The following is a 16,427-nucleotide window of genomic DNA, read 5'->3' on the forward strand; positions in this document are numbered from 1 at the left end:
CTATAGCTGAAAAATTGACCTCTTAAAACCCTATAAAACATGAATTATTTGTAGCTCCAAAAAATGTTACAACACAAACAAATTCTATATATCAAGGACAAATATATTAGAGTTTCTTGTTTTAGGCCAAACAAAAAGCATAGACTAAAACCTTGAAAGCTAATATTAGTTTTTTTTCTGGTAGATGATTGTTTTTCCATATAATGTTCTTTTTATTAAGATGAAGAACCCTATGGTTAAGGACATCCCTAAAAGTGTGTAGTGTTGGGATTAAAGGGAGAGAAATAAATATATTGGATGGCAAACACGACTAAACAACTATAGGGAACGGGAAAGACAATATAGTTCAGAGACAGGATGAGTATGACCATAATTTAATCCATCCTCAGAGAATGACACATTAGTAGCATATGTAACCGCTTTTGTAACTTATTACCCGACATATGTACAGCATTGTTAAAAGTAAATATTGTTACTTTGTGTTTTGTTTTTAACTTGCAATTTTAACTCTTTGGTAGTTGCACAGAAGTAGATTAACTGTTTATAATGTAATCCAATAGGAAGCTTTGGTTATATAAACTGTTATGGGACCTATGCAATATTGAGTAGAGGATGTATGTACAGTAGTATGTTTTATTGTCAGTTGCCTACTTTTGACGATTACCATACATCATCACTACAGCTGTTTTCCCGCCAGATCATGTATATATTGCATGTTTAGTGTTAATTAGTTACTTTAAGAAAGGCCTTAGGGTAGGCCGAAACGTCAGTCTGTAGCTCTGCAATAAAATATTTAATAAATTTTAAAAGACCTGTGAGCGTGGATCTCTATTCTCTTTGGATTTGGAGTGGATAAATATGTGGATTCTGCACCCAGGCACATGAACTATATATATATATATATATATATATATATATATATATATATATATATATATATATATATATATATATATATATATATATATATATATATATATATATTCATGATGAAAGCTGACGCACACTGCTTGATAAAGGTCCGTGTGTGGACCGAAACGTCGATCCAATAAAATAAGTTTTATTTTTGATAAATCCCAGTGTGCGTCAGCTTTCATCATGAATATATGGTTTTTTTCTGACTAGCACCTGGGTTTTTTGCCTCAGTAAGTGTGTGCCACAGCCTTTCTACATATATATATATATATATATATATATATATATATATATATATATATATATATATATATATATATATATATATATATATATATATATATATATATATATATATATATATATATATATATATATAAACATTTTCTGGGAAATAGGTCCATTGCAATTTTCAGCACCAAGCCTACTGAGGCCTTTAATCCAGCACTGCTTTAAAGCATTATCAGTGAGACAATTTTAAATATCGACTTTGTGAAGTAATCTGTAAAATATTTTGTGATCATGCTCTGACAATCAAGAAGATACCTTCCAAATGGCCGATAGCTTTACTGCTGGATTATGTCTGATAATGTCTAAGTGACTTCTAAAGTAATTCCAAATGGTGTGTATAGCACTACTGCTCAACGTGAGAGCTTAGTTAATATCTGTATAGCTTCTTTTTAGCCACTGGAAAAAATACATTACACATAATTTGGCAATTTATTTGAATTCAACATGGGTTTATGACTGCTAATTCATGTGCATATGCAGCATTCCAAGCAGCAACCTCCAACTTTGACACCACAATAATGAAGTAAAATAACATCTAGTTTTAGCAAGTAGATATTACAAGGTACTAACTCCCTCCTTAGCTTCTATAAATATTTAACTGTCGGGAATTAGAAAGCTTTGCAGCATTAACCATCATAAGGCACAGAAATAATGTATAATGGAATGGAAAAATGTGGTGAGCCCCACCGGCCCAGCCCCTTCCCCTGCAGGAAACTGCTGACACTCCCTACCCCGACCCCTCGCCAACTGCAGCGAGAAGTAAAAGGTACCTTTTAAAATAATGAAACCCCTGGCACATATTTTCAATGGCTTTTGTGGCACAACTATTTCTAAAAGTCTCAATTGGGAAATGAAAGCCCAACCATTTTAATAAGCTACCCACAATTGTGAATTCAAAGACTTGCAAATGGCAAATTTGTTTGAATAAATCTAGATGGAAAAAGGAAAGGTATTGTGCTGTTGTGTTAGTGTAAGATGGTAGGTTTTTTGCTTTTAGCAAACATGTTCAATTTTCTTAGCATAATTTGCTTTAATATTTTTAACTGGAATTGATTTATCATTATATCAATCACCCCTTTATTGTTTCAGTTTAATAGTATGCCAATTGTTCCCACCAGATTTCCAATGATACCAGTTTCCTAAAAAAACCACGTTCAATCTTCTGTGCTTCAAGGTCAAACTGTAACAATGAGAATGACCGTATTTTAAAAATGTTGCTGGTATTATAAGAGAAATTATCTAGCTAATGAATCAGAGTCTGAGTTACATAACTGAGAACAACCTTTCAAGACAAAAACTTGAAAACAGTAATAATAACTAATTTAAATAATCTTTGAATTTCCCTGTTAGATTAAATTATGATACTCTGCAGTGTACGCAACAATGGAGATGTTCTAAAATTAGGTAGCCCAAGGCATCAGGACCACTTTTTCAATTTACTTATTTATTTTTGCCAGTACTGCTTTGGGATCTTGATTTCAGATTGTCACTAAGTGATTATTTGACCTTGATGGCGGGGATAAACCTTACGTAATGAATTAAGCTTTTTGGAGATATAGGCAAGAACAGGCAGAATGGCAGGATTTTGACGTATTCATACGCTGCATTTGTGCTTAAACTTATAGTTGTTTTGAGCAGGGTGTAACTACAGAGATCCCTGAGATTGCAGGGGGTCCAGCGGTGTAGTGGGCCCAGTAGGCCCAATTAGTGAGCAATTTCAATATATCAGAATAGGTCGGCATACCAGTGTGTTGAGACCCTAAAATGAATTTGCTGTGGGGCCCAGTAACATCCAATTACAGTATTGCTTCTAAGCCCTAAGATACATAATGTCAGAACTAAGTGCACAGACCTATACATGTCTCATAAATACTGTACTGCCTGCATTTGTCTGCAACTTATTCATGAGAGGTGCAGGCTGGTGGCAGTACGTTGGCATTTTGATGAACAAGATAGGCACAAGGTGCTTATATTAACCAAGCAAAACATATATATTTATCATTTTAAGGGGAGTGGCCACACTGTAGTGATGCATCATCTGTCTGGATTAATTCGGTATTTTCTAGTTCATTTACAGGGATGCATTGCGCCCAGTGATGCTCTGCACTTTTTCAATCCAAAAATATGCAGAGCAAAGACTGCCCTGGGCATACCATCATTCCCTTCTTTTTACAGATATTAGCCTGATCCCTATTCACTGCATGTGATTTAATATCAAGACCACTCACATTTGTAAACAAAAGTACAACATGCAACAATCATCTTTAAACAAAATGTTCCAGTGGCCTCAACAATTCCCCTTATTCTATCTTGATTTGCATCTACAAGTGATACAGATATAGCTTTGACTCATTTTCAACTGGATTACATAGATGCCTCCTATTAATGACTCTTCATTTGCTTTTATCCATTACAAATGCTCTTTAAAAGTCAATGAGAATAAAACACTGCTGCCATATTACTGGTATAATGCTGGCATTGCATTCTTATTGATCTCTTTTGGTAATGGTACAAGGTAAATGCATTATATGCTTCCAGTTTCAAAAGGGTTTTGAAAGGTTTTTTATCTTTAAAATCATATATATGCAAAAACAAAAATAAAGAATTCTATTGATTGGCATAGTAGCTCATGCCATGAAACATTCTCTGGCCCACTGCCATTCAAACTGTTTCATACCTCCTCCAAATACAATTAAAAAAAAATAGGTCAATTTAGAACTGTCTTATAGATTTCTTCTGTTAGTTTAACTGTATTAAGACCTGTCTATTCATTGGTTGGCAGTGAATTTGCAAAGTTTTCTCCACTGAAATATTAAAACCAATCTGCTGTCAATGTTTTAATGACATTATACATATAATAGAACTACTGATGGGTTGTTATAGCATAATTGAATAGGACAAAATCTAACAGCCCATGGTTTGATGTCAATAAATTACTCCTTTCCTTCTTGCACCTTACAGGGATTTTCAGGACCCCCCGGTTTCCCAGGCCCTGCAGTAAGTATCACAGTCGATTTGCTGGTCTGATTAATAACTGAATGCAAGCCAAGGCCTGAGCATTTTTACTTTGCATTAATAGATGTTACGTTCAAGGTTTAATTCTGTTCGTCTTTGACTATTCTGATTTTCAGGGACCTCCAGGTTTTCCTGGAAAGCCTGGGTCTACTGGACCACCTGGGCCTGCTGCTGAAAAGGTACATACACTAAAGATATATAAAACATAATATTTAACAATCGTTTCGTGGAGTAATTATTAATTTCAAGAATACTTTCAAGTGCATGAAATATTCTCAAATAGTAGACAGAAGGAAAAGCAAAAAAGGGAATAAATTAAAAATCAGAAAAGGTAAATATTTAATTATTTATAATATAGATAAATATACTGTAGGTATACTATACTGTATTTATCAGTGGGTGCAAATTAGATTAATATACTGTAGTGAGTTCTATCTCACTAATAAATCTGCCTTATGAGTGATATTGTAAACTGAATTAGGCATTATTGGAAACAGTATGAATGGTTTAAGTAACTAGTAAAATAGAAATTCTTTATTGAAAACCTGATTTATTATTTTGAACTATTTTATTTTGAAAATATTTAATATTCTTCTATTCTTATTTAATATTTTATACTTATACAGAAGATTGCCAGTTGAAGAGAAGGAACTATTCCTTCGGCAGCTTTTAGATGGTTTTTAATCAGTAGAATCCATGATTTCTAGTGTTAAAAAATAAGATTTTTGGAAAAGATAAAATAAGAATGTTAGTAATTGGGTCCCTAAGTGTCTCACTCGCTGTTTTTTTTTGTTTTCTTGATGCTTCATCATAGGGTTCAGAGGGATTACGCGGTTCATCAGGACTACCTGGGTCATCAGGCCCACCAGGACCTCCTGGAATACAGGTAAGGGTCTTCTAATACAGTTTTACAAGGAAGAACATAAATAACACATTTTATGCAACACATTTTCACCCCTCTCTGTAAAACTTCAGGGTCCCCCTGGAATTGAAGGACTAGACGGGAAGGATGGGAAACCAGGACTGAGGGTGAGTATCAAATGAGTGAAGGGTTGAAGCACTGGCTACTGGGAGAGACTTAAGTTAATAGTAGTAAATGTTAAGTGAGGGAGAACGAGTGTTGAGTTCTGCAAAGCTTGGGGCTTGTTTAGAAAAATTCTTATAGTAAAATCATCTTCCTCTTTCCTCTTTTTCCCCAAACAAAATTCTAAAAAAAACTGCTTGCTTTTTGAGTGGCTGATTTGTTATTTATTTACTGTCAAAATAAATGAAAAAAAATCTTAGATTTCCCAACTCATCAAACATATGTTATTAAATATAGAATTTCACTAACACTATATTATTTATATGTGTTTCTTTTTCTATATGTGAATAACCAATACACTTTTTATTGTTAATGACGGAACTCCTTTAACCCTTTAAGTGCCAGCAGAATTTCACATTTAATTTGCAAGCAGTGCAAGATGTTTTTTGCACATTTTGTGCTCTCTCATTTTAGGGGTATTTCCTGGAGAGGGGGATTTTTAGCTTACCTAGGAAAATTATACTTTTTTTTGTAAACCTGAGCTTTCTAAATCTACCTGGATGTTTGTGTATTTCCAGTTCTGGAACAAGATGTAGAGCTCTAAATACAAAAACAAAATTGAAAAACTGCTATTTTCCAATTTACGGATTTATACCAGAAAAATATTTTATTTTATGTACAAAAATTCAACTGATTGGAAAGTCTCAAGTTTCTCGAATGTGCCAATACCAGATATGTATAGTTTTATGAAGATTTCTGACTACAGATAAAAAACTCCCAGCAGTAAATTACCGAATTTCAAATCCCTACAGTAGAATATGGCATACTTTGGATTCCAAAGCCAATAAATCCTGGAACAGTAGGTTTTCCCCAGGAAACCATATATTTATGAAAAGTACAGATTCTGTTGAATCCAAAATGGGTAACTACAGTATGCCATTCTGATTCCCAAACATCAAAGCTTTTCTGAACTCATTGGTTTCTATAAAATTGTATGAAAATTAAAAAAAATCTCCTCAAAAAATAGCATAAGGTTTCAAGAAAAAACATCCTAAATATGATTGCCAGGGTTCCACTGAACAGTTCAATGCCCATTGTGCATAGGATTACGAAAGTATCTGGCATTTCGAGACCCCAAAATGAAGTTAGAGCATACAAATTCTCCTGGAACTCACTGCAGCTACTGAATAATCATCACATTCACTGCATTTTTTGCAGGATAAAAACAAAAAAATATCCGTTGACCCCCACAAAACCATATATTTTTGGAAAGTACATATTCAGACGAATCAAAAATGGATAACTATGTCTTTCTACTCCAAACTACTGAGTGGCAATGCGTTTGTAAAATTGCCGGTTTTGATGAAATACTTGAAAATTGCCTCAGCTTCTTTGATAAAATTATTGAAATTTCCCTTAGCTTCCACTTTCTAGCATCTTATCTACCTGATATCGTAAGGTATCAGCATAAAACATCCTAAATATGAATGCCAGGGGTCCACTGACCAGTTTGATGCCCATTGTGCACAGGATTACTAAAGTATCTGGTGTTTAGAGACCCCAAAATGCAGTTAGAGCATACAAATTGTTCTGGAGGTCAACACATTTATTACATTTTTTGGAGGGTAAAAACACAAAAAGGTACATTGACCCCCCCCCCAAACCATATCTTTTTGGAAAATACACATTCAGATGAAACCAGAAGATGAAAATCGCCTTAAAGCTTCCACTTTCTAATATCTTATCTCTCACATAGCATTAGGTACATCCTAAATATGAATGTCATAGGTCTACTAAACAGTTTGCAAATAGTGCATATAAATTTTCATGGCTGACACTCTGGCTGCTGCAGTACAAGCACCCGGGCTGTGTTTTATGTGCCATAAGACCCCCTAACAGTACTGAGACCCTAGGAAACCATATATTTTCAGAATGCACACATTATGACAAATCTAAAATGGGTAAGTACGTCTTTCGACTGCAAACTGCCAAACCGTAAAGCTATGCTAAACATAGAGTTTTTTATTAAATTTATGAAAATTGTTACAAAGCTTGCATTTTACCCCATCATAAGGTATCAGCATAAAACATCCTAAATATGAGTTCTACTGAACATTTTGATGCCCAATACGCATAGACTTTGTGGCATACAGAGGCACCCAAATGGATATATAGCAGACAAAAGTTCCATGGGCAAAACAAAGTAACAAAGAACAATGCAAAAAAATCATTAAAATCCAATAAAACCCACAAAAATCAATGTTTTTTTTTTATCTAGTGTAATCAGGAGTCAGAATCACAGTTTGAGTTATGTAGCTTGGCGAAATAAGTTTTATGGACAGAAACAAGCGAACAATGCCTACACAGAGCAGAAAATGCAATAACATCGCTAGAAATGTACCAAAATCACCACCATTGCATTATAATCACCAAAATAACATACAAAAGGTATTGCACAGTACGGTTAGCGAATACCCTATTCACTATGGCAATAAAACAGATGATGCGATAAGAAAAAAAAAAGCCACAAAATAGTGTGTGTGTATGCATGTGTACACTTGGCAAATTACGTGTTATGTGCGTATGTGTGCGTGTGCAAGTGTGTGTGAGTGCTGTGAATGTATGTGACCCCTGATCCCCAAAAATGTATGTGTGTGTAAGTGTGAATGTAAGTGTGTATTTGTGTGTGTAACACTAAACTGGAAAGAGGCTGAAAATCTGTCTGGGGGAGCTGGAGGGCATCCCACGAAGAGGAGGAAGACATCACCCAGGATCTGTGGGGGGGACGCTTGCGGCAGGAAGACATGTAGAATTCATGTGCCTACTGCTGCCAACCCAGAAGAACTGCTGATTGTATAATCTACGTTCTGTGGCACTTTTAGCCAAAGAACGTAGATCCTAAGATATGTGGCACTTAAAGGGTTAAATAATAAGAGCCAATTCTTTTCCCCCAAAACACCCTTCAAATATGTCAATATACAATTCAATTTTAATTTGGCATTGCTTAATTAAAATTAATATAAAATTGACAAATTAATATACCATACTGTATGCACATCTCCACATTATTAAACAAAGGGGATAATAAAAGTATAGGATTCATTATCTGGAAACCAATAATCCAGAAAGTTTTGAAACACATTTTTGGTCATCATTTCTGACTGATTTGTTATTAGGCTAGCATAAATCCATGTGGCAACGTCATCTTTTTTTTCTTATACTACTAGCAGCATTAAGGCATTGTATAACACATAAAGGAAAGATCCGTTATCTAGAAAACCAGCATTCCGGATAATAGATCCCATAGCTATATAGTTACATGCACTTTAATTACCCATAACAATCACACATACAGCAAACCAATAAATGCTACATGCTGGCTGGACCAAATCGACTAGAGAGATGTTAGATTTGTTCTCTTTTTTTCTGTCCCATCCCCAAGCCTGACCTCCAGCTCCTGAGACAGAACCGGAAGAAGCACATTTGCCTGACAGAGCAGGGCAGGGAGAGAAGTTTAAATGTAGATGTTATTTATGTAGTGTGTCCGTATATTAAGCATTGTATTCTCTTTGTGATACTTGTAATGGCTGGATCCCATTCTATTTACTTTTCTGTGTTGTTGGTGACCTGTTTGGTTTCATTTTTTTTGCAGGGAGAAGTGGGACCCCCTGGGCCTCCTGGGCATAAGGGTATTCCAGTGAGTAAGACTGGCACTGTTGCCATCTTTACTGTAACTTATCTCGCTAGTCCCACTCCATTTGCTGCAAAACACCTTGGCTTGGTGGTCCTATTGCATTTACTTTTGAAATGTGTATCCATATGTATGTATTTAATTTTTGTTTTCTATGTTATGATGTTTTAGTAGATGCTGAGGGTTAAAGGGAGATGTAGTTCAGTAGCAGAAACTAGGTTGAAATCTTGGGAAGTCCAACACCTGTTTTTGGAAATGGGAATATTACGTGCTGTAATAGCAGGTGCTGCAGGCCTAATAACCCACTGCAACTAATCAAATGTTCAGTGTTTCCATCAAACAGCAGGTCACTAAAAACGACTTGCTTTGTACCTATTACTTTGTACTAAAAGTTACATTTCAGCACTGCCCCTTACAGCCTAAAAGGATGAAATGTTAACTTGTTCAACTTGCCTCTCTTTAACCTGAAAGTTAACATGCTATCTGGTTTCTCAGGTCAGTGATGTGTTGTACCCATTCAGCAAATCCTTCATAATCCTCTTTTATTTTCAGTCAGTCATGGTTGCTAGAATGACAACCAAATAACAGTATAAATTAAAATAAAGCAATAACAACAAACTTTAGATCTTCCTAGAATACCATTGTCTACATCACAATAATTGGTAATTTGCAAAGCACTTCCATCGCATATGTAGGCTCCATTTCTCTCAGCCTGCAATTTTTTTGCAGGCTGAAAGAAGCGTATATGCTCCGTTTCCCATCTCCATTCATCTGAACTGCTTCTGCTTGCATGTATATGCTGCAGAGCGAAGGTCAGCCTGAAAATGCCCATTCTACAAACCCTGGACCAATAATTTATAAAGTATACATTAACAGAGGCGAGTAACTGATATACATGAGTGAATACGGTAGTTGACAGAATAATAACTATATTTAGCATCTTCAGATTATTTTACTATGCAAAGCTTCCACAGATTCCTACCTTTCCACCTCATCCATCCCTAATTATAACATTTCACATGCTGCAAAACCCTTTAAAGTGTGTTATTTCAACTTTTTGTGCAGCTATTCTATTGATTGAACTGAAGAAAATATTTTATAAACTATGAAAATAATATTTTGTTTTCCTAACCACTGCAAACAATAAACTACTGAACATCATGTGGATCATTTTGTTCCCTCCATCTTTTTTATTTTAGGGATTCAAAGGAAAAACAGGACATCCTGGCCTGCCTGGGCAAAAGGTATAAGGCCAAACATACATAATATTAAAGGACAGACATAATATCAAAGGCTTTGTGATACTAAACTCTATAGTTAGTATAGATATGGGTATATATAATTTGTGTGAAAGTAGGCAGGGGTGTGTATGGATGCTGGGTTTTTATTTGGAGGGGTTGAACTTGATTTAACTATGTAACTAACTATGTAACAAATAAATGGGTTATGCAGTATATAATTGCTGTGTACCACTTGAAAATTTTAGAATTATGAAAGCACAGTATATGAACAGCATTTTTTCTAATTTAAAATGTAACAGATCACATAACAGAAATCTATAAGTCAATGGTCAAAAAAACGTACTATAAAAGAAACAAGGGTAGCTGCTAAAAATCTCACATGAGCATAAAGAGTGACACATATCTCTAGCAAAAATGTATTTTTTGTTCTTAGAACACATGCATTGTAGTTGTACCAAATAATACCTCCATCTCACTGTTCTTCACACAGTGCTGCCATGATCAAACTGAATATGTACTTCATCAAATATATTGATTAGATCATTTTTTTTACAGGGAGACTGTGGTCCTTCAGGTCCTTCGGGCACTACTGGCAGGCCTGGAGCAGAGGTAACAAAAGTTTGTCACTTTTGACAAGAACTGTGTTTCCTAACAACTCCATGACTTAGAATAATATTGCATGTATTCTATTTTCAGGGCGATCCTGGTCCAATGGGTCAACCAGGCCGCCCAGGACCTCCTGGAAACTTGGTATGTAAAGGTGGTACCTGTATTAATTAATCAAATAAACAGAACATTTGATTTCTAATTTTTGTATATTCTTACAGGGAGCTGCAGGACTTCCAGGGCAACCAGGCAATCCTGGTCCCCCTGGGGTGGTAAGTTCTAAGTTCCATAAACGTGCTTATATTTGTTTCTTGTGTGGAAGAACTCAGCAGTGATGTTATTGTCCTGTTTTCCAGGGTCTTAAGGGTGACCGAGGACCACCAGGTGACCGAGGATCAATGGGTCTTCCAGGTGAGCCAGGTTCCCCAGGACACCCAGGACCTGTTGTAAGTATCAGAGAGTCACCTAAGACTTAAATAGGGGAGAGGGAAATGTTAAGTCAAATGTATAACAGAAATGTACAGCACTTAAAAAATCCGTTTGGTTTAAAGATACAACGTCATAAGACAGAATGGCATGGCATTTTGCAAAAAAACTAACAAAATTAGTTGAATAAGATGATATTTTATAATCTCTCTTTTTTTATATGTCAATAGGGTGAAATGGGTTCAGATGGTCCTATGGGTAAGGAGGTAAGTAAAGATACTTCCCTCCAGTGGCAAGAAAATGAGGTACAGCTGTAAAAAAGAAGATGCTGAATTGTTGTAAAGACAGATGCAATTAGCTGTTTAAAGAAAGCTACAGCCACAGTAGATCAAAGATCTATTTAACCTTAATTCTTCCTTCACCTCTCCTGTCTGACATTTTTTCTAGATTTGTCACCTGTCAATATCTATCAATATCTGTTATATTCTAGCTTCATAAACATTAAATATACAATATACCATATAGCACATACTATCATGCAATTTTTGGGGCAAAAGTATACCATAGTATATGATCTCCTTCACATCTTCACAAATTCAATGATTTTCCTACATTGTCTTTAATACTTTCCCACCCACACTATATTTTTCTCAGGGTTCTTCTGGAAGGCCAGGAACTCCTGGTTCTCCTGGAGAGAAGGTAAGAAAAGTCCTGTGCCCAATGTCTAAATTTAGAATCAATTGTTTTTACAAATCAGATGTAACTAATCCTCCCCATTAAAACAAAAAAGGGTGACACCGGGGCTCCTGGACCTGCAGGCTCCCCTGGAGAAAGAGGAAGGCCAGGACCACCAGGAATGTCATCAGAATTTACAAAAAGCGAGTCATTAGGAATAGTTGGACCAAGAGGACCTCCAGGGGAAAGGGGTTCTTCTGGACATCCAGGACCTGCTGGGTCACCAGGAAGCCCAGGACTTCCAGGAACACCGGTAAGAATGACAATAAGAAAACTGTGAAAATCTGAACTATAATAATAATAATAGAGAAAGTCTAAAGTTATGTTAATAATTCAAAACTAATTGTTCATGGAAATGTTGCCATATTTCTTTCCATTCATTTCATGAAAAAAACAAAACTAGAATTCAACTAGTCTTCTATTTTGTTTACATGGATCTATACTAACTGTATGGTATTGTTATTGCTAAAGTATACTGCATCCTTTTTGAGGAAAATCACAACAGAACATAGGATGTAACTGCTTTGTTTTTTTCCCAGGCTGAATCCATCAGTTATGACGAAATTAAGAGAATGATACGACAAGAGATGATCAAGATCTTTGATGGTAGGTTTGTTGGCATTGACAAAAGATCAATCTGAATGTTGCTGGTGTATGTAATGTGTGCCCTATCGTTTAAATTAGATTATAGTTTGAGTTCATCTTTGGGCAAGAATGTTGTTGATCAAACCTGGAAATAACAATGTCCAGTGATGTAAAGCACTAGTCAACTGTTTTATATTTATATTGCCTCCTTCTTTGCACTAGCATAGCTAATTGCAAATGTATCCTTTATTGGGGTAGTGGACACAAAATGTTTCAGGAAGGACCACCACCCAAATAAAGGAATTTGCAGCTTATATACTGCTAAATTTCTCCAACTTTTCTTTGTAGGCTATAGTAGATCAACCCATGAAAATAGGAATGACGTGGTAATCTTTTTCATTCTGATTCATTTCAAAAGTATCAATGCACATCCTGAATTTTTCAGATCTCAACTCATTAAATGTAAAATCACACCTAATTTGTGATTCTCCCTCAACTAGAGTTCTGTTGGTATTGCTGCTTCACCTGATGTTGCGAGTGTGGCATCTCAGTTTTTACAATTTGACAAATTTGACAAATTATTTGTCCTGACACTTTTTGTCCTCTATTTCTAGAAAATCTGGGAATCCTCAATGATATGAAATTGGCATATTGTTTTATCATCATCACTATCTGATGTTGCTTTCCTATAGAGAGGATGGCGTATTATACAACCCGCATGCAGATGCCATTGGAGATGGTTTCATCACCAGGAAGACCAGGTCCTCCTGGAAAGGATGGAAGCCAAGGACGTCCAGGTACCCCTGGATCACCCGGACTACCAGGACAAATAGGTCGTGAGGGGCGACCAGGTGCCCCAGGAATGAGAGGTGAAAATGATTAATAAATGCTTTGTTATTTCCCTGTTTCACTGCCTCTGCTACCATTAAAAAAGACAGATCAAAGTATTGTACAGTGGATATAAATTGTACTACATATGCAAATGATTATGATAATATAAATTAAACTTGCAGAAAGCTTAAAATATATATTTTCCAAAAAAAGCTGTTTTGCCTTATAGAAATCACTTTGATTGTAAGGTCTACAAGCAGGGATCCTCTTCCTCTTTGACACTGACTTCTTAATCTTTTATGCAACTGTTCTTTGTATTTATTTGTATTTATTATTTTAATAACCCGTTTGTCTATTTATTGTTCTGCTGTACAGTGCTGTGTACATAAGTAGCTATATATAAATATACATACAGTACATACAAATCAGAGGCTAGATTTAAAATGGACCAGTGATTTCCAATATATTTATGAACTGAATATGAGTGAGAAGTTCATTCCATTTATATATTTTCCTTTCTTTCATTCTTACAGGAGAACCTGGATCAAAAGGAGAAAAGGGGACAAATGGTATTGGTATCATGGGCGATGTTGGGCCTCCTGGTTCCCCAGGTACAGTTTAAGCTTCCTGTTTGGTAAATGTTTATTAGTAGGACCAGTATGACCAAAGTACGATGTTAGCCCTTTATGTACAGTTTAAGCTTCCTGTTTGTTAAATGTTTATTAGTAGGACCAGTATGGCCAAAGTACGATGTTAGCCCTTTATGTGCCAAGGATGGTACACTGTACAGTTCTGACACAGAATCACTAGCATGCCAGTGCCATCGATTCTGTTTAGATTCTGTACTTCTTTATTGTTTGGCAGTATGAAGTGCAGCAAGATCATACATGACTGGCACTTAAAGGCTTCATTTATCATATAAATAATAATATTTTTTTCTCAGGACCACAAGGGCCACCTGGATATGGCAAACTGGGATTACCAGGCCCAATGGGACAGCAAGGTATACCAGGTATTCCAGGATCTCCAGGTTCAAAAGGTTATCCAGGAAAAGATGGTAGATGTAACCCCTCAGACTGCCTTGGTATGATGGCCGTGCAAGAGTACCAGTCAAAGAGTATGAAGGGTCCAGGGTGATCTTCAGGCAAAAATCTCCCAGATCTTCAGGCAAAAGTCTACCAAAAATCACCTTAGTGTATAAAATGTTTCCCCCATCTGTGCCAGAGGAACCAGTACCACTTTGCTCTGTATTTTGGTATATACATATGGCTCTGTATCGTGGTGCTGGGTTTTCTGGCAAAGTTGGGGGAGGTTAACTTAATTATTTTGTCTCTTTGTCTGTGTTTTTACATGGATTTGCTTCCCATTACCTATGTATGTTGTTTCCATGATGACTAAACATCACCAGCCAGCATCTTCGAAAGTCTGAAAGAAATCTGACTGCCCGACTCATGCTGAAAAGCAAGACCAGGATTTTCAGATTTTCTGCTCCCTAAAATGGACATTTTTGGAAATTCTTAACATTTTGGTGCAAAAAAAGCCTACCAATTTTACCAAACAATTCTCAACTGTATGTTAAAAAACCAGAGTAAAGATTTTTATATTTGCACCAAACCAAGTTATATGGCAATTTTTCATACTTCATCGTGGATTCCTGGTTCTAATAGGAAACCTTAAGAAGAATTTAATCTATATGACATACCAGGTTGGACCCATTTAAGTTTTGCAACTGATTCACAACATATTAATCCTAAAAGTTATTTGATTGACATATGCTGGCCCATCTACAATAGGATTATATTTTTTGGATATGTTTCTTAAATAGGAGATATCCATGGGTAAGAAGGTATTACAGCATTTTATTTCCTAGAAAATAAAACCTAAAATATCAGCCCCAGGAAGACGGCAGCACAGAAATAGTCAGGCCATCTCTGAACATGCTTATTTATGGTGGACTAAGAGGCATTTTTAGTGCATTTTCCTAATACATTACAGACAGAATAGGATTAATGGTAAATTTCATGGTGCATTAATAAATCTGTTAAACAATGTTAATGCCCATGGGGCAAAAATACTGTAAGCCAAATCACTGAAAGGGTCCTAACTCACTAACTGAACATTGGAAAATAAAAAAGATACTGGAAACTATATGTACTGTATATCACAGCAAACTGAAATTATGTTTCCAGTATCTTTTTTTTTTTTAATTTAAAATGTATTTTTTTAATTCAAAAACTCATGTTTGCTTTAAGACTCTTCACTAAGGCTTAATTGATAAGAATATATGTATATGTAGGTAGCAAAAAAATAAAATAGATCTGGTCTACCGTTCTGTATAGGAATGTGGTGCATACATTTTGGGATAGGTATATGACATTGAATACAATTTTCCACAAAAAAGAGAACATCTGCTCCCCCACCACTGGCGTTCACTAAATTCGCTGGCAGATGGGGGGGGTCTGAGGAGTAGGGGGTAGCTTGTGGGCATCAATCATGTAATTATGTCACTTCCGCGAATGTGTGGCAACAAACCAAAATACAGCCCTGGATAGAAAGCAGCCCTTGTCATAATGTTGAAATCGTGAAGTGGAGTAAAATAAAAAAATATATCAAAAGGGCAAAACTAAGAGGAGCACTGCACAAAATTAAACATATGCCTTTTTGGACAAAATCCACCATCTGCGCAGAACTACAGAAATGTGATTAAAAAAAATAGTAGTTGTTACATGCGCAAAAGTTTGGACACACTAGTTAGTCAGTATTTTAAAAAACCACCACCTTGGCACTCCCTTCAGCTTGTTTTATTTCAAGTAGCTCATGGTTACTTTTGAGGCATGTTTATAATGACTGTCTTGTAGGAGCCAAACCCTTTTCAGCTTTAGTTTCTTGGCTGACTCTTTCACATTTGCAGCCAGAATTTGCTGATATTTATGGGAATCCATTCTTACCTCCACATACTGTATACAATGTTTTCTGTGACACTGGCTGCTTACACAACCACAAGAATAATGTATTCACCCCCATGTTTAACAGTTGGCAAGGTGACAGAGAGTTAAGTCGTACTTCA

The 16,427-nt window shown here is 35.8% G+C and overlaps 1 protein-coding gene across 4 annotated transcripts in view; it reads left to right on the forward strand.

Moving 5' to 3' along the window:
• Positions 1–14,974, forward strand: part of col16a1.L (collagen, type XVI, alpha 1 L homeolog) — an 83,050-nt gene extending 68,076 nt beyond the window's left edge. For 3 of the 4 annotated variants that reach the window (XM_041582166.1, XM_041582167.1, XM_018246752.1), the window contains 17 exons: positions 4,168–4,203; positions 4,338–4,400; positions 5,036–5,107; positions 5,197–5,250; positions 8,898–8,942; positions 10,136–10,180; positions 10,733–10,786; positions 10,874–10,927; positions 11,005–11,055; positions 11,140–11,229; positions 11,440–11,475; positions 11,864–11,908; positions 12,000–12,197; positions 12,484–12,550; positions 13,222–13,398; positions 13,894–13,971; positions 14,304–14,974. In XM_041582166.1, coding sequence (XP_041438100.1) covers positions 4,168–4,203; positions 4,338–4,400; positions 5,036–5,107; positions 5,197–5,250; positions 8,898–8,942; positions 10,136–10,180; positions 10,733–10,786; positions 10,874–10,927; positions 11,005–11,055; positions 11,140–11,229; positions 11,440–11,475; positions 11,864–11,908; positions 12,000–12,197; positions 12,484–12,550; positions 13,222–13,398; positions 13,894–13,971; positions 14,304–14,497 — 1,359 coding nt within the window. In that variant the 3' untranslated portion in view covers positions 14,498–14,974. Of the gene's footprint in view, positions 1–4,167; positions 4,204–4,337; positions 4,401–5,035; positions 5,108–5,196; positions 5,251–8,897; positions 8,943–10,135; positions 10,181–10,732; positions 10,787–10,873; positions 10,928–11,004; positions 11,056–11,139; positions 11,230–11,439; positions 11,476–11,863; positions 11,909–11,999; positions 12,198–12,483; positions 12,551–13,143; positions 13,399–13,893; positions 13,972–14,303 lie in introns of those variants that run through there. The other variant, XM_041582168.1, reaches the window with a different exon arrangement.
• The last annotated feature ends 1,453 nt before the right edge of the window (positions 14,975–16,427 follow it).

This window comes from Xenopus laevis, chromosome 2L (genome assembly GCF_017654675.1).
Source record: "Xenopus laevis strain J_2021 chromosome 2L, Xenopus_laevis_v10.1, whole genome shotgun sequence".
Classification (NCBI taxonomy): domain Eukaryota; kingdom Metazoa; phylum Chordata; class Amphibia; order Anura; family Pipidae; genus Xenopus; species Xenopus laevis.